General features: G+C 47.0%; 1 protein-coding gene across 1 annotated transcript in view; it reads left to right on the top strand.

Moving 5' to 3' along the window:
• The window catches only part of MAP2K6 (mitogen-activated protein kinase kinase 6), a 47,640-nt gene extending 32,317 nt beyond the window's left edge, over positions 1-15,323 (top strand). The window contains exons 10-12 of the mRNA XM_069872882.1: positions 577-716; positions 4,259-4,304; positions 7,437-15,323. Coding sequence (XP_069728983.1) covers positions 577-716; positions 4,259-4,304; positions 7,437-7,514 — 264 coding nt within the window. The 3' untranslated portion in view covers positions 7,515-15,323. The remainder of the gene's footprint in view (positions 1-576; positions 717-4,258; positions 4,305-7,436) is intronic.
• The last annotated feature ends 2,988 nt before the right edge of the window (positions 15,324-18,311 follow it).

The raw sequence follows: 18,311 nt of genomic DNA, 5'->3' as shown, positions 1-18,311 counted from the left end.
ACAGCTCTGGGGGCAGGCCACAGGGTTGAAGGGAAGGAGGATGGAGCTGCTTTGTCAACTCCTTGCTGTCTTCATCTGCAGCCGTGGTCATGGGCTGCCGGGAGATGGCAGCATGGGCTAAGCGCACGCCTCTTGCCTTGGAACAGACTGGGTTTCAAGCAGAAAAACAAAATACTCCCAGCACTTCACAATTAGCAAAGTCCTCCTCAGAAGAGGAGGGGTGGGTGGTGTCTCCCACGCAGCGTTTCGGGGGAATCCATCTGCTTGCAGTGTCATTTTATAGCTCATTTTATATTCACCCTTTGCAACATAGTTTTTTAATTTCCAAACTTTCCCAAGTGATGTCTAACATGAGGGTAATGGAGGGCTGAATATGAAGGGTGCTGGGACTCCTCAGGCCTTTCCCTTTTGATGAGGGGGGTTAAGCAAGACATTGTTGCCAGGCCATGTATTTGTGTGGGTCCTAAAAAACCACCCCCCGCGGTGGGCACACAGGCATCTGAAATCCATGGGGTGGGAGGACGAGCTGTGGGATGTTCACCCCCTATGACTGAGGCACGGGCTCTGTCTCTCCAGATCGAGCTGGCCATCCTGCGCTTTCCCTACGACTCCTGGGGCACGCCCTTCCAGCAGCTCAAGCAGGTGGTGGAGGAGCCGTCGCCGCAGCTCCCAGCGGAGAAGTTCTCGGCGGAGTTTGTCGATTTTACCTCGCAATGGTAAAATACCCTCTCAGCCTCGCTCGCCCTCCTTCCCTGCTTGCTTCTGTCATGCTGTGGGGATGCTGAGGAGGGCAGGCACCGGCAGCCTCCTGCAGCCCTGTCCCCACAGGCACCTCTCTGGGGTACAACCCAAATTTTTGACCAGAATCATAGAATCACCTGGTTGGAAGAGACCCACTGGATCATCGAGTCCAACCATTCCTATCAAACACTAAACCACGTCCCTCAGTGCCTTGTCCACCCGTGCCTTAAACCCCTCCAGGGAAGGTGACTCAACCCCCTCCCTGGGCAGCCTGTTCCAGTGCCCAATGACCCTTTCTGTGAAAATTTTTTTCCTAATGTTCAGCCCAAACCTCCCCTGGTGGAGCTTGAGGCCGTTCCCTCTCATCCTGCCCCCTGACACTTGGGAGAAGAGCCCAGCTCCCTCCTCTCCACAACCTCCTTTCAGGTAGTTGGAGAGAGCAATGAGGTCTCCCCTCAGCCTCCTCTTCTCCAGGCTAAACAACCCCCAGCTCTCTCAGCCATTCCTCGTAAGGCCTGTTCTCCAGCCCCCTCACCCCTGAGGGGAAGGGACAGGCCTCCATGTCCTTACTGAGCCTTGAAGGCTGGGGTCTGGCGCTCACGCTTTGCCAGAGCGCCAGTGGTGGTGGCTGGCGGGGTCCTCCCTGCCTCAGGTGTTGAGGAGCAGGCTCATTTGCATTGGAGGAAAGATTTTGGGGGTCTTTCTTACGCAGTCATCCCTGTGTCAACAGCACAGGCTGTCTATGGCTGGGCTGGTGTGGGCAGGCAGGTCCACCAGCCCCCTCGTGTCCACAGGGCTGGTTCAGGGTGGAAAAGGGGAGCAGGGTGCGGAATGGCTGCGTCCTCCTGCCTCCTGCTTCCAGGGTAACACTCCTTGGAGGGCAGAGGCAGTGCAGAGTTCGTCCTGTGATGGCCCCTGTCGGCGCTTGTCCCGCTGCCGGGGCCCTCCGGCTGCTGCACAGCTTTCCATGGGACTCAGAGCTGGAAGCAGCAGGAGAGTTTGGCTGCGGCATAGGAAAAGGGTTGGAGCAGATGCGCGCTGTCTGGAGGTTGCGAGAGCTGCATGAAAGCACAGGCTCTCCCAGCACCCGAGGAGACTCACAGCTGCCCTCGTCGCATGGTTCAAAGAGAGCTGGCAGCGGCCCCGCGGCTCCTGACTGCTTCTCCCTCCAGCTTCCCTGGAAACCGCCTGGGAGGCGTTTTTATTTTCCAGGCGCTGCAGTGCCATCCGCGGCTTGCCAAGTTGGCAGGTGGATGGTGGGTTTGCGTGGTAGCCAAGAAAGGACGGCAGATTGACAAATACAGAAATGTGAGACTGTTCCCAAGCTGCCAGCATCAGGGCCTGTAGCGCGGCCAGCTCTGCTGTGACCTGGGAAGGGGATTATCAGCCACTACTGCCTGGGGACTTTAAGTACCAACACTCAGATTCTTTGGAGTCTTGTTCAAGCGTATTTTTGAGGTCCCTGTGATTCAGCTGTGTGCCTCTCTACCAGCCTGCACTGGGGAATACCTGCCCGTGCCCACACTGCTCTATGTCTGTCAGAGGTGAGAGCTGGCTTGGAAAAATCCTCTCACAAAATGCCCACCATTTTTGCAAGGCCCACGCTGAGATTTTGGACCAGCTGCCCTTCTCCCATGCTGCTGGCTCGTTACTTGTTATTGCAAAGTTGCCTGTTTGTGCCAGGCAGGCTGTTGTTCCCCACGGAATATTTCGCTTTTGCAAGCATGATGGAAGATACCCACAGCCGTTCATGATGATTGCAGCAAGAAGAGTGACCCCACTGAGCAGCACTCATGTCTTCAGAGCTCATGCTTTGGAAAGCATATAGCGGTTCCTCTTCTTGCAAATCCTATCACAGAGTCATAGAATAGTTTGGGTTGAAAGGGACCTTAAAGATCACCCAGTTCCAACCCCCTGCAACTGGCAGGGACACATCCTACTAGATCAGGCTGCCCAAGGCCCCATCCAACCTGGTCTTGAACACCTCCAGGGATGGGGCAGCCACAATTTCTCTGGGCAACCTGTTCCAGTGCCTCAGCGCTCTCATAGTGAAGAAATTCCTCTTTACATCTAGTCTAAATCTGCCCCTTTCCAGTTTATACCCATTCCCCCTAGTCCTATCACTACAAGCCTTTGTAAAAAGTCCCTCCTCAATCTTTTAGATTTGCTGAAGATCCCTCAACACCAGTGGAGTGGCATGGACTTGGAAGAGTGAGCTTTGGCTGCAGATTGCATTAGTTCTATGGTATTGGAGTCTGAGAATTTTTCTGGCACTGGACCAGGTCACATCAGCTCAGTGTATTGAGATTGGTCTGGTTAGGACAATCTCAGATTTGAGAAGTCGCAGACTGAACCATACTGTCTGCTTCTTGGGACGGTGAAAGTCTAATTAGCTGTAGCCACTGCAAGGAAGTACCTGGGATGTCTGAGTCAGGGTTAGGTCCAAATATGGCTCTTGATTCCTGAAGATTTACATTGATTTCAGTGACTTGTCACCAGATTTCCTGGTGTCGGTAACCTGGGAAAAAGTTTTTTGTTTGTAGAGGTTCTAAATTAAGAGGATTATACCCAAATCCTGCTTCTGGACACACCTAACCTTCAAATTCACCTTACCATCTCAGCTTGGGCTGCTTTTGAGCTCAGAGGATGTGACACATCCCGTACCTTCAGTTTGGCAATATTGGCACGTATCGTTACTAGGTTCCTCTCTTCATTCACAACATGACACTAAACATGAGCCCTCTACACACAGCAAGCAGGAAATATCTATTCAGTGTGTGTCCTCCACTTCCTCTGGGCTCCGGCAAATCCCAGCAGAGGAGCAACTTATCATCGCCGAGGTTCTCACTTTTGTTTTGCTCAGTGTGACACCTTTTCCCCGCCACCGACGTGTACGTGTGTGAAGATCTTTTCAAGTTGCTCCAAGTGTCTTTCCCCTAAATACACTGTCAGGAAGTGAGTAGAGATTACGTCCTGTCTTTTAAAAGCTATTTTCTGCTGGAGGGAAACCAAAATAACTTCCAGATACAACCCTCCAGAGCCATCTGTTGTAGGAGCATAGAAAAAAAAGGATGTCCCATGTAACCGTCCCCGCTGATAACAGCATGGTGATAAACAAATAGTTGTACACGTGCTTCGAAGCCACTCGGTCACTGCTCCCAATCAAAGGTTGGAGGCTATATCCATTCCCTTAGTCACTGGCCTGCTGGATAGTACCCAAAAACCCAATTGTACCTGTCCCACAGCAACAGGCAGCATCTTGACTGGTACATATGGTGTCTCCAGATCTCTTGTTTGACCTTGAATTCACTGCACTTGTGTCTACCATATAGGGCCCACGTGCAGGCTGTATTGGCTGTAGGTGTCCTCAAGGCTTAAGCCGTTTGCTTTGAAAATGAATGAGTAGTTGAACTTATTCTACAGGAGCTTGAATCCTTGCTTTTATCATCGTATAATTTTATGGTCTTGTTTAAACTGCACGTAGCTTGACTTTTTTCCTCTTTCTTTTTCATTAAAGCTTGAAGAAGAATTCCAAAGAACGGCCGACATACCCAGAGCTTATGGTAAGTGTGTTTGGATTAAGCAGTGTATTGGTTCAAAGCTGAGAGGGGCTACAATGAGATGCTGAAGACAGGGTTTCCAATAGTAACTGATGATTTGGGATACCTAGCATCTCTGTTTTCATAATAGAAGTGAGAATCATGGCACTTCAGGGTCTAGGGAAGGTGACTGCAGAACAGAGATGCTCTTTGAAATTTTGTTCAGGTGCTTTTCCTGTCAGATCAAGGGAGAAAAATATGTAAAAGCAGTTAACCGATTTGTGAAGGGACGAGAATGAGGTTGTGAAGAGTCAGTGAGGATAAAAAGCTCCTCTTGGGTTTGTGTGATGGCTTCAAACACCTAAGAGAAATGCCTACACCATGAATGCTCCACATGGGCTGCGGGAGCTGAGTATCCTGCTAGGCTTTAGTGTCGTGGTGCCTTGGAGAGGGGACTTTTTGGACAGAGTAGTTCCTGGATGTTAGGGACAGAGACAGGTCTGTGAGTAATAATTCCGGTTATTGAATTTCTTCTGCTGCTTAGAGACTGTTTGCTGTGAGAGCATCTAGGACAGAGGAATAACTAAGGAAGAAAATGCTGATAAAGGCTTATAATGAGGGAAATGCAAGGCAGAGCAAGGCTTCGAGGTCAGATGTGCTTAACTGTGGATGAACTCCCAGCAGTGCAGACACTGGTGTGTATTCAGCCAGAGCTCTGGACTGGAGCTGGCAAGAACAGGATCTGTGGTGAAATTTTTTTCTGCTAGATCTCCACAGCTTCATGGCCTCTCTATCTCCTGACTTTCTGGTATTGATCCTGGTGCTTCTGATAGCTGATAAAAAGCAGGAGTGCTTAAGAAGTCAATGTTTCACTCCCATAAGCGTCTAGTCTGTTTTTTTACTCACCTGATTCACAGCTTGCTAAGGCAGGAAGGTGGCTAACTTCATTATTTCTCAAGATCCTGACCCAAATGCTTGCCTGTCCCTACGTGCCTACTGCAGTCTGGTGCCACTGGCAAGACCTTCTGGGTTAAAGGCGGAGACTGCTGCAGAATTTCCTCAGGTGTTGATGTCTTCTGCCCTATAACTTGTAGGACATGTGTTATGCCATCTAGGAGGTCAGCCTTATTGCTTCCTCACTCTGTGCAGAGCTGTTGGGACCTCTGTGGTGTGAATCTGTCAGGGTTTATGGTGCTCTTTAGCTGCAAGACATGCTGATAATTCATGTACCTTTTGAATGTGAGCTGTAAGCAATGAACAATTCTTGTGGCATTTCTTGCTGGGCCCTCTAATGCAATTAGACTATATATAGATCTGATTTACATGGTTTGCCCAAATACTGGTTTCAAACAAAGGGAGGCCCAAGGTTTATGGCACTTCTTTTTCATTTCTTTTTTTTTTATTGAATAAATACATATATATATTCAGAAAATTTCTGAAGTTTGCCAAATGGCCTTTTATCAAAAAGGTTCACTAGAGCAGCTCCGTCTGTTGCAGCATTAATACCCGTTGGCAAGCGAGCACATTTCTATTGAATTAGGTTCTTGGATCACCTCTCCAGTGTATCTCAATGCTGTGGTATTTTATGGCTGACATGAATGTTGTGAGGTCCTGTGGTTGAGGGTTGCTGTTTTGTTGTTTTTTTTTTTCTCTCTCCTTTCTCTCTTATGGCATTAAATTGCGGTACTGGATTGGACTTGTCATTTAGACCAAGGCTGCTCCCTTGCTTTCCTGTTGGATTGAGGTTGCTCATGGAAAATATGACTCTGTGCTATCTTGAGCATCAGGAAAATTATACGGATGCATAATTTCATTTTAAGACCCACTTCCCCAGGTGAAGTAGAGCACGAAACTACTGCAGGACTCCTCCCCGGTGGTCTGCGCATTGCATGGAGCACATCTCACCCGATGTGGGGTGTTTTGTGCTATAACTAGACTTAGTCATTGGGTTCATTGAGAGATGGGGCTGAAAGCTGCCACTGCTCCCCATGTCATGCTTGTGGGAGCTTTCAGGCTGTGGTAGCCCTGCTTTGGGTGCAATTTAGCTGGGATGTGGAAGTAGTGGCATCACTCTGGGATAATAACACAGCAGGCCATTTGGGCCATCTCTCGGATTCTTTGATTCCCATGACTGACTGACCTAGGGACATCTTAAGTTGTGCCTGGATCCTTGCCTCAACTCATTTCATCTCTGTTTCCTGCATAATTTTGCTTCCTCTTCCTTGCTGGTGTGTCTTTGGGTTGCTTCCCAGCTGCTCAGAGCTGGCTGATCTCATCTTATATATTGCAGCTCTCAGCAGCAAACTGAGGCACTGGTGCTACCAGAGAGGTGCTTTGCTGTTGCTGTCAGGGGGGCATTTGTTTGTGTTTTTTTCTCCTTATATGTATTTTTCCATTTATGCTGAAATGAAGGGAAGATTTTCTGGCAGGATGTCTTCCCATGTTGGTCACGCTTAAGTAGTTAAACATACAGCTGTGGATGCTTTTCCAGCCGGGATGGCTTTCCTCTTTGCGGTGGTTAGGGGTAAAGTAGCCAGCTCCTGCTGTGAATATGAGCAATTGCAGGGAAGAAATGACACTCAAAAGTCACCAGAGGGTAAATACACAGATAAAACAGGAAGCTGAGGGAAAACCCACTGCAGTCAGCCTTCCTGCAAGGTTCTCCTTGCTTTCATTGGAGCTGGTGTGTGGTGGGGTTGGTAACCACCATCTCGGGAGGAGCGCTTCTTCCAGGGCACCGCCGAGCTTTATTTTAAAAGATGTGTAGACGAGGTGCTCAGGGACGTGATTTAGGGGCGGATAGGAATGGTTGGACTCGATGATCCAAGAGGTCTTTTCCAACCTGGTGATTCTATGATGTGCTAGAGGAGTGTTTCTTAATACTTTCCCTTGCTTTGAGAGCAGCCTAGCTCAACCCTCCCAGTTAGGGCAGGGATTAGAGGGAGTCTGAGAGGGCAGCACAAATCTGCAGCCTTCATGAAGTGACCCCTGGGGCTCCCAACTTGTCTCAGCTCCCAAACCTGGAAAGCTCAATGTTATGATACCAGCGACAAAATCTTTTTCACCGTCTTGAAGATTGTCTGAAAAGGGTTTAGGTTTGGTCTTCAGCATCGTGAATGATAAACTTTTCTATTTGTTCTCTCTTTTCTTTCCCAGCAACATCCTTTCTTCACCATGCACGAATCCAAAGAGACAGACGTCGCCTCTTTTGTCAAACTCATCCTGGGAGACTGAGAACTGGACTTGTAAATGAATTGCCCTTCTGTGGACTGGTGGGTGCAGGGGAGGGGCGCGTGGCAGGACTTGTCATGACTGCACCAACAGAAAGTCGCCGTGTTGTGTTTTGTTTTGTTTTTATTCTGAGAAACCCCCGCCTTGCCGAAGTTTTTAAAAGGGTTCTTTGGTATCCATAGTGACATAGAACGAGTTGGTTAGTGAAATGAATTTTAATAAGGTTGGTAACCTTAAAACAAAAACAAAACAAAAAAAATTGAAAAGAGTGATTTACATATTTAATGACAGTCAAAGTCCCTCTTCCTAACTTTCTCCTCATCCCCCTTCCCTTCCCCCAAACCAGAATTTGCTTTGTCATGGTAATAGGTGCTATGGTAGTCATGAAGTTGTATGTAGATTTATATTTTGTCCCTTTCATTATTTTAATATTTATGTTAAGTGCTTGATGGAATAGATTTCTGTTTTATATAAGGTGAATGTGTGGTGACGATGATGATGCTAAATGAGGCCACAGCAAGCAATAGTCGTAGGGCTTTGCTGGGGAAAAGGTGTCAAAGGAAAAGAGAAAGAAAAGAAGAAGTGTCTGTGTTGTGGAAAATATTTAATGTGCATCATAAAAGGAGTTTATAAACAAGGATCTCAGCTCAGCTACTTGAGCTGCTTTTGCAGCGTGCGAGGCAGCATCACTGTAACGGAGAGAGGCCCCAGCGTCCCATGAGGTCACCTCTTCTCCAGACACTGGGCTCCGAATCCGGCCAGCCTGCTGCCCGCAGTGCACTGCCAGCCTCCTGCCCAGGGAAGGCCCCTGCCCTACATCCCACCGACTTACTCGGCTACATCAGGCGAATGATGAGGTCTGGAGTGGGAAGACATTGCTGGGATAGTGTCTAGGACGAAAGCCCCAGAGGGAAAGAGGTTGTCAGATAAGTTGCACAAAGATCAGGAGGAGTCTGCAGTGGTCAGTCCTCACCTCCTCATGAGCCCAGCAGCACTGCAGCATCTGGGGCTCCCTTGGGGATGAGCTGCTTTGGATCTAAAAGGGAGTTTCTTTCTCCTTCTCCAGATGAGAAAGAATAGCAGTATGCATAGCACGACATCTGTGAAAAAGGGGATATCTTGGTGTGAGTTTCCAGGGCATTCAGCACTGCAACAGCTGCAATCACTCTTTGCTTGCCCACAGGCTTTGGGAGTGCTAGGGAGCTCCCCTGGAGCCCGTACCAGCATGTGGTTTTGGGGCATGTCCAGCACTGGTTGGGATGCTTGAAGGCAGCCAGGAGCCCTGGGCTCCAACATGCTCTGCAGGTGTCCCCTACAGAGCTGCAGCCTGGGAAACCATGCTTGGAAACCACAGCCCACCCGTACCAGGAGCTTGTTGCTGTTGGCTGGGTCCTCGGAGAAAAGCTGCTAGCCAAGGGCAAGAGTGTGGGGACTGTTGGAGTGGGAGGGGAAGACGGCAGATCATGCTGCTTTTAGGTAACGCAGTTACTGTCTAAAGAAAGGGGGGACTGTGCACTGCAAGGTATTGCTGTGAGTCTGGAGCAAGGCCACTCGCTTCAGGTAGATGCTGGTTTGACTGAGCCAAACCTACATAACAGTCTCACTGGTCTTTGAGGTCCTTTGTCTTTGCCTGTGGCTCCTTCCCCCGGCCCTGTGAAGGAGAACACCTAAGCATTCAGCTGTGCTGGAGCGTGCACACGTGCTTCATGCCCCTTCACATCCTTCCCTTCCCCATCCATTGCTTGGCGCAGACTCTCAGAGTCAAATCCCGACTAGAAGTATGCCTGGCTCTGCAGTATTTAAGCTGTGCAGGATGTAGTTGAGCCTGGGATCCAGCCCTTCCTCTCCCAGTTTAGTGGCTTCAGTCTCTGTTGGTGTGGGTTGGGCTTCTGGACTAGCCTGAGCATCTGTTTGGGAAGCGATCCCTTGGAAGGGCTGATGGGGTGGGCAGTATTTAGAGCAGGGGTTCCTGAATGGTGGTGCCCCTTGTGCTAGGGACACACCAGATGCTTTGAAGAGGTGCAGGTGGACATCACCAGTGCCTAGGCTTTCACCATGACTGCCATGGCTGGCAGTGCCTGTAGAGGTGGCTGTGAACCCCAAAATAGTGCAGCCCTGCCCTCGGGTCAGCACTGAAGGAGGCAAGAGCATTGCTCGTGGGGATTTATCAGTCCTTGTGCCCCTCAGCTCTTGAGCAGGGTGACTTGAGGAGGGCTCCCAGGAGTCGAGATGTGAGAGCTTCCTTGCTGCACAGAGCTCATGGGTCGTGCAGACTATGAGGAAGAGTTTCCCCTTCCTCGGCTGCGTTTCACCAGCATGCCTGGCCCTTGGTAATGATAAGCTCCATGTTCCACTTTGTGTCAAGGGGAACCTTTCATATTACATTTTCTTGTGGATGAAACACAAGGATGTTTTACTTCACAGTGTAATTTTAAGAGGCCTCGCATGGCTCATAATCTGCCCTCTCATATTCCATGGTGTGTGTGTGTGTTTTCTCTCTCTCACTTTCTCAGAGTTGCAGAGCTGTTTTGATTGATTGTCCTCAGCTGTAGCTGAAAGTCCAGCCAGTCAGTTTATAGACTTGGTTCCAGCATCAATTCTCGCTTTGAAAAACATGACATTTAAAACCACCCTTTGGTTTTCCTACATATGGATCTGATGCTTTTGTTAAGGATTGTTTTTGCTGCTTTTCTCCTGGAATATAAGTCTCATTTGGACACCACATCTCCTTGACCTCAGAACACCTTTATTTCAGTGCCATTGTAATTGGCAGGTTGAATTTATGAGATACTGTCAAGGTTCAGTATTAATAGCAGATATTAATGTCACCAGCATTTTCCAATAGAAAATTAATGTCAGTGTTGTCTGCAGCTAGTAACCCTCTAAAATGTTTCCTACAAGCCTCGACACTACATGCTGAGTACTTTCTTTCAGGCTTTTTTCTCTTGCAGTGCTTGGGCCGTCTAATCCCTTTGTTTTAATGACATTACAATACGGCATGCAACAAATCACTTCACTTCCCTCCTGATTCTCCATGACTTTGTTCCTCTGAATGTCATTTGTGTCAGCCCAGAGTAAGTGTGAATTCATATGACCAGTGTGAATGAAGACAATGATCCAAGTGATCACCACTGCAGAAGGTAGTTGTGGCAGGAGAGAAACGCAGAGGCTGTCTGTCTGTCTCTGCATCCCTTGTGGCGTGTGTGGACACGAAGCTTGCCCTGGCCCAGGATTTTCCTTGAGAAGAGCCTGAGTTGGTGGCCTCAGTGTGGGGCAGAGCGTCAGGGACTTCTGTGTGCTTAAAAGCTTTGAAAACATGGTGGGCTACAAGATGAAAATCAGACTGCTTTCTCTTTCATTTCTGTAACCCTTGTGAAGATGAAAAGCCTTTAATCAGTGCTCAGAACTTTCCTTGGCTGTGACGTGAACACAAGGGTGCCTAGGACAGGCGTGGCTTCTGAGCCATAAAGCCTTTCCCAACAACCACAGCCCCTGAATAAGCCAAGGTGTTGAGGCTTAAAGCTATTCTTAAAAAAGCTCTTTTGTTTTCAAACTGCACAGGGCTCTGGACAGCGCGTTAAATTGTTCAGAACTGGGGTTTTTAAACTGCTAAAGTAGCAGGTCTCGTGCCATAGCCCCCGAAACATACCAAAACCACACCAGGGAGCAGAGAGGAAAGAAAAGCTGCTTGGACCTTAGCACTGAGCTGTGACCTGTACCAGCTGCATGAATTAATTCCAGCACAGTTAGCCATATGCAAGGTGGGGATGGCTTCTCTGCTGTGCCATGGGCAGCGGTCACTGGGCTGCATGAAAGCTACACAATCCATCCCTGTGGCAGGCAGCAGGGGACCACCAGGGCATGTTGTTCATCCTCCTTTTTTCCTTTACCATACAGCTCTTGATGTTCCTGCAACCTCCTAGAGGCTTGAGTCCTTGCCACCACTGGAACTCTTGAAATGTCACTGTCAGGAGAGCTGCTTTCTGGGTCCCCAAGAGCCCATTGGTCCCTTAAACCTGAAAGACAAGTTGGAGGGCATTTGCTGGTTACTGTTTTTAAATGCCAGGTTCATGCTGCTGCAGTGGGTGAAATGCCCATCTTTTCTGGAGATTTTCCAGATGTACAAAACTTTACACAGATATCTATGTACTGTATTTCTGCATTTTTTCTGACTTTTGTCAGGTTTACCGGTGAGGAAGGAGGCATTTCTGACTTGTTAAAGAGGCAGGAGCACCAAGTTTGGAGGCAGCTGGCCTCCCTTGTGCGATGGAAGGGGCAGTTTGTGGGTCAGTTCTCAGAAAAAGCTCTAAAAAAAGATATGCAGCTGAGCATCAAGTTGTTCAGCAGGTGCAGAGGGAGGTGGCTATGAGCCTTCTGGGTCAGCGTTGGCTGCACCTTGTCTTAATGGGAAGGGGCTTACCCTGCAGTGCCTAGTGCCAAGGGCAGACACTGGTGTGCACAGCTTTAGCTGGGATTTCTCCATTTTGCTGCAAGCTAAGTATGTACCTGCACATTTCTGTACTTCCCTAGACATTTTGGAAGAGGAAATCCTGCTCAGGCAATGCAGCGTTTCTTTAGTGGCTGGTCTGATGTAGTTCAAACAAGGTTCCCACCAGCTCCCTTAATAGATCTCTTTTTTATTAAAAAACAAAATGCAAACCTCTCTCTCTCAAAAGCCAGCCAAGATGCTCTTTTTTTCCCTCTCTCTTCCATCTTGTTCCTCTTAGAGGAACTCTGGGAGCCTGTCTTGGTGCTTTCAGTCTTTCACATGCCAAAGATTGCTACATCCCTCTTAGCTACACTCCTGCCAAACCAGATCTTATGGTCTTGCCTCAAAAATCATCCACTTCCCTGCTCCTTGGGGTTCCTTTTGTTCCTGTTGCTTTTTCATTGAATTTCCTCTTGTTTATTGACATGTCTATTGTTGAGCTTCCTGGACACATGCAGCTCTCTTTTTCAGATACAGAGAAAGACAAATAGTTGCCTTCACTGGTCTGCCCCTGCTGTTGGGGAAATACTGCTGGTGATATGATTCCTACAGATGGGGATGGGTCTCATTTAGAGCTAGGGTCATGGAGGATGCAAACTGGCATTGCTCCACTGGTTTGGCTGGAATAAGGCCAGTTTTGTCCAGCTGAGAATCTGTCCTTAGTGTCTAAACAGTTATTACACACTAATAAAGATTAATGATTGTAAATCCCCATGGATTATACATAAAATGGCAAGTTTTGCTCATTAATCTTTATTGCCATATTATAGCTGTTTATGTTAGAGAAGTCTTCTCTCTCAGTTCTGAACATGCACTTAAGAGGTGGGGGTTGAGCTTGGGGGAGATGAAGGGTGCACAAAAGAGACCAGATGTCCACATGTTTTACAGTCTGTGTCCTTCCCCTAAGTTGGTTGTTTCCTTGAAAGCCGTTAACCAGCAGCAAAGGATGTATCACAGAGCTTTGTCTGCTTCGCTGGCCTCTGGCCAGATTGTTTCTGGTGAGAAAGGATCAGATCTCCTAATTAATATTTCAGCTCAGCCTTTACTGGAGCAGATGGATGATATGAAATTTGACGTGTGCTCTGGCTCAGCAGCACAGTGAGATTCACTCTCTTGGACTGTGACTGGAAGAAATGCTTTCTGTGCTCTAGGCAGCTGTGTGGCAGGTTGAAAGGATGCTGCTTCTTCACATAACCCCACACCATAGAAGCAGTTGATTTTATTGATAAAGAGGGTCAGAAAAAGCTCAGTTGAATCTCAGCTTTTATGTGGCTGCAGCTGTGTATAGACCACCAGACATATAGCTGGTGGTGCCGGTGGTCTGGACATGAAGGTTTGTGTGTGGTAAAAAAAGAAGAGGACTCTATTAGTGTGGTAAACTACAAGGGTGGTTTTAATGACATAGGAACAAAATTAGTCCTGTTATAGGCAGCTGGTGTCAATCCACTCTGCCAAGGAGGGTCTGGAGTCAATGGGGAAAGTTGGAGCAAAAAGAGAGTGTGAAGTGACAGTCACAGACTACATCCACTACATAGCCTGGTGAGAGCAGCCTGTCTCCCCTTTCTCTTGCCATGTACTCCTTCAGGCTCAGATTTGTAGGTGAGGGGTTTGCTCACAAGTCCCACACTGCCACTGCATCCCTGCTTCCAGAAAGAGAACCAAAATCTAAAATCCAAAAGAAACCCACAGGGAAAAACTGCAAGAGAGCCGATGCTTGTTGCCTACTGCATGGTCTTATGTGTTGCTGCTTCTCCTGCTGAGCTCGTCAGTGAGATACAGATGTTGGACTTAAACAAGGGGGAAAGCATGGGAAAGCTTTTCATAGCTGAGAAGGAAGAGAGTAAACATTGGTGGTCTCCAACTAGCCTAATGGTGGAAATATCTAATATACAGGTCAGAGGAATAAATGAATTCTTCAGGGACCTATGCAGCCGGCAGTGTGCTTCTGCTGAGAGTGATTTTGGCTGCATGATATTCATTACATGACCTCCTTTAGTGCACTCCTGGGTTGCTAGAAAGCTCTTTGTCTCCACTGACACATTACATCTCAGTCACCTTTATGTTTTGCATTTTATTGTCTGGGAATTTACTAGCAGCCTTTATTCTAGGTGGTTGGTCAGACTGAAGGCAAGGGAAAGGGGCCTCCAGCCAGCTCTCCACAGAGCGCTTTGAGAGAAGAAGGGGCTGCCTGTTATCCAGTGCCTGCTTAAAAACCACAGACAGGGACTTGATACCCTGCAGGTATCTGGCCAAAGTGACAACTTCTCTATTTGTTCTTCACTGCCGTCGCATTAAGCATCCCTTCTGGAAGTGGAGCAGCTCTGGAGTTGCAGCGGTCTTGCTCCGAGGTGCCTTTGTCAGCAGCCAGGCTGCAGGACAGGCCATGTTTCCTTCCTCGAAAGGCTCTTGGGTTTCTCTAAATGATGGGGCAAAAGTCCAGCGGCTTCGAGGTACTGCGAGGATAAGCTGGGAAAAGCTTGGAAGCGTCTTTAATGCTCTGGAAATAGAGATGGAAATCTCAAAAGATCAGACGTCGTTCGGTGATTTCCAAAGTCGTGTGGTTTGAGACAGACCTGAAAACCCTTCCTAGAAGTTTATTTCAGGGTACTTTGATATGTTACTTTCGCTTTTGGGCCCAGCTAAATCTAAGAAGCTCAAAATAGTGTAATTTTAAAACGAAGAGCAAACACCCCCCAAGTATTACTGAACCGATCGGGAAAGTTTCTGTTTGGTTTCTCTTACAGGAAGAATTGAGGCCAGCTAAGGATTTATCCTAATTCAGTCTGGTTTTGCCCAGGATTATTATTCTTTTTGAGGAAATAAGAGATCAGACCATAGTCTTTCCAAAACACCGTGACCCGTCACACAAGGTTACGAACCAAAACGTGTCAGAAGGTGGATGGAGATAAGTGCTACAGTAAGAGGTGGCAAGTGTCTGTTGGCTGGAAGGAGCAGACCAGCAGCAAGCATGCCAGTGGCCTCCCAAAACATAGGCAGGATACCTTTTTCCCAGGGGCTGTGTGATGGAGGTATCAGGGTCTGCCAGGTCTCTTTACTTTTTCTCTCTCATAAAGAACATTCAGGCGTCTTGGAGTGTCCAGGAACAATATCTGAAAGTCTTTGGTATTTCTCAGCTCAGTTCTATGATTTTTTTTTGGGACGGATATTGTGAAAAGTCAGGACGGACCAGGTGTCCTTGATTTACGCAGCCAGAGTGAAGAGATGGAGTTTAAGTACCTCATAAGAGCCCAGAAGGTGCATTTAAAGATAAATTACAGCCTCTGTCGTAGCTGTTAAGTCAGGATCAAATTTTCACATACACAGGTGCAGCTGCAGAGTTCTCCATCCATATTTAGCTCAGATTTATTCATGAGTCTTGCATAAATATCTGAAAGCGTGGACTGTGCCATTTAGTGGGCTTCAGGCAGATTGGGGCTCTACAGAGTACAGCATTGCCCAAACCAGAATCTGGCTTCAAGCTTTTCCTACGTGATCTAGATATGAAGTGAATTTCCAGAGCTCTGCCCCTCTTGTTTCCTTCAAAATTGTGAATCGAGCGGCTTGTGCTTGGTGACGGCTGTCGCTGTGCCAGTGGGGCTGCTGGAAATGGTTGCAACATACCAAATTGGAAGTTTGCATTTCTTAATAGCAATACGTTGGAGGGGGGAAACTCCTAAATGTAGTTTCCTGCAAACTGGAAATGTGTTGGAGTAAAACTTGTCATTTCTCATAGAAAAAAATAAGTGTCTAAAAATGACCGAAATCTTCAATTTAAGGAATTACAGATTTTCTGGCAAACATCCGTGTTTCGCAACAAAACATATGTAATTCGTCGAATTTTTGTCTTATGGTGTGAAATCTGCTATTTCTTAGGATGGTGGGAGATTAGTAACAAGGATATTTCTACCGTATTTCAGATACAAAAATTAAAAAAGAACAGAGCACCATGGAAAAGCAACCGCTTCCCAGTGGTCTGCTGGTATTGAAGAGGGCACAGGGAAAGCAGCTGTCTTGTACATGTTAGAAAAGAGAAGACTTTCCAGCCTGCTATAATGAAGGTCCTTATTTTACGTTAGGATTTTTTCTACAGTAACATCATTTTTTTTATAACTATGAAAGTCTGTGCTTTTCTTTACACATGGAAGGCTGATTATACTTTCTCATGTTCTTCTTATTTATCCATTCCTGATACTGTCCAAGATATGCTGAAGGTGTCTCCTCGAGCCATGTGGAATCCCTGTAGTGTCTTCTAACAGCTGGGATGGCAAGTGGCAGTAGATGGCTAATTATTATTTTAAATTATGTTTATAGCAATTTAGATTTTCTTTTAATGACCCAATTTGCTCTAGAATTAGGGATGGGGATAAGGAATTTTATTAAAGAATTGAGTTTAAATTTTTTTTTATCATCTTGGAGGTTTTTGAATAAACCTACTCACTCTTGTTTTTAATAGGAGAAGCACTGGTTGAGTTTTAATTGTTCCTTCAAGAAGGGATTGACTAGCTTCAGGGTTCAGTTTAATGAGTAAAAATGCTCTGTGTCACAACTTAATTGACCAAAAGTGCACCGGAATGATCAGAAAACAATTATTTTCTACCTGAATAAAATCCGGCTTGTGATGAACTTGGTTTCTCCAAGTCTTGTGCCAGGCTTTTCTGTATCGAATTTGCATGGAGTTTTCCTTTAGCCCTCCAGCCAGTGAGAGTCAGGGTTGCCAGGATTGCTTTGAAGCAGCGCTGGGGGCCACCCAGGGCCCTTCTGGCCAGGTAGCTCTGGGTATGGAGGACACGAGTCCTACAGAAATGATAGAGCAACAAATGAATGGCAGCTTCTTCCTCTGTATGAGGTGTTGAAGTGAAATCCTGCAAGCGTGACCTGTGTTAGACAAGCAGGATTGGGGGTTCCAAACCAACTTCTCGTTCTTTTTATTCCCCTTCTCCTCTTTGCAAAGGTGCCTTGCTACTCTACTCCTTCAAAAGCCTCCTCATCCTTCCTGATAAAGAATGCTGTGATGCATCTGTTTTCAAACAGCTTGCATTGGTTTTCTGGTTTGTTTTTCCTTCCCCCTGTGTATAAGAAATGTTGGGTAGCAGAATGTGGAATTCATTAGAAGTTCATAAAGCAGGGCCCTCAGAAGGATGTGGGTATAAATGCTTTTCAGCCATCTGAGGTGAACTTTAAAAGGAGCTTTGGTCCTCTTGCTTTCTGCTTTTCAAATACCATTTATGAGAAAGTGGAGCTGTCAAAGCCATGCATGAACTTTGCCTTCTTGCAAATAACTTGTCTCAAAGTAAATTGTCAAAATGCACAGGAAACTTGTCTCAAAGTAAATCCAGTAGCTCTACAAAGCTGGAAATGTTATGTGCATTTTAGAGAGTGTGTGTGTGTGCGTGCATGTGTTGTGTGTGGATGGGTGGAGGGAATAAGTCTACCATGTTGGAGATTTTAAAAAACACAATGTAAGCGTTCTCAAAAAAGGCAGTGTAAAATATTTATTTCTTGGCAAAAGTACATCAGACCACGTCTCCCATCCTTCTTTTAATTGCTTCGTGTTTGTTTTTGTTGTCTAAGTCTTTGCTGGCCTGTTTCCTCTGCAGTGTTCATTGCTACTTAGCAGCCTGTAACCTCACACAACCCCTCTCGCAGCAAGGGAGTGCACAGGGAAGCTCACAGAAGCACAGGCTCATCAGTAAAAGCACTGGTGCTCACATCAATCAGAGGAACGGAAGAGGTAGTATTGGATGAAAAGGCAGGACGATGCAATATGAGTGATTTTCAATTTTTAGTCGTGTTGAGGAAACTGTCCTCAAGGAAATCAAAACTGTCCACATCCTAATGCAAGACCACAAACCATAGCTTTGGGGGAAGGTGGGTTGTTCCAGAGACAGCAAGCTTTGAAAGGCTTTCCCTGCCTTGGTCAGTTCTCGTGAGCACGTACTAGTGGTATATTTAAAAGAAATGACGTGCTGTCATCTTTGTGAGATGACACCCAAGTTCTTGTCAGTTAAGACTGGTTAAGGTCGCATCGGGCTTTGCTGAGGGTTTGTAGCTGTGCAATACTGCCCTGTGCTGTGATGAACCATTGCTCTGAGCTCCTATTCCTGTCTGCAACCAGGCAATGTTTCATCAGTCAGATACAGCAAAGTTCACAGGGTCCTCCCTGCGCTCCAGGGTATTTTGGTGGTTGCCTGGCTGCTGACCCGTACAGCTTTGTGTCTGCTCCATCTGAAACACTTCTTAACCTATGTTTGTCTTCATTCATGTCAAAGCTGTTCCTCATACTTTGAAGATGATAAACAGTAGGAAACTGA

This window comes from Phaenicophaeus curvirostris, chromosome 19 (assembly GCF_032191515.1).
Source record: "Phaenicophaeus curvirostris isolate KB17595 chromosome 19, BPBGC_Pcur_1.0, whole genome shotgun sequence".
Classification (NCBI taxonomy): domain Eukaryota; kingdom Metazoa; phylum Chordata; class Aves; order Cuculiformes; family Cuculidae; genus Phaenicophaeus; species Phaenicophaeus curvirostris.
This window is presented reverse-complemented; position numbering and strand designations above follow the sequence as displayed.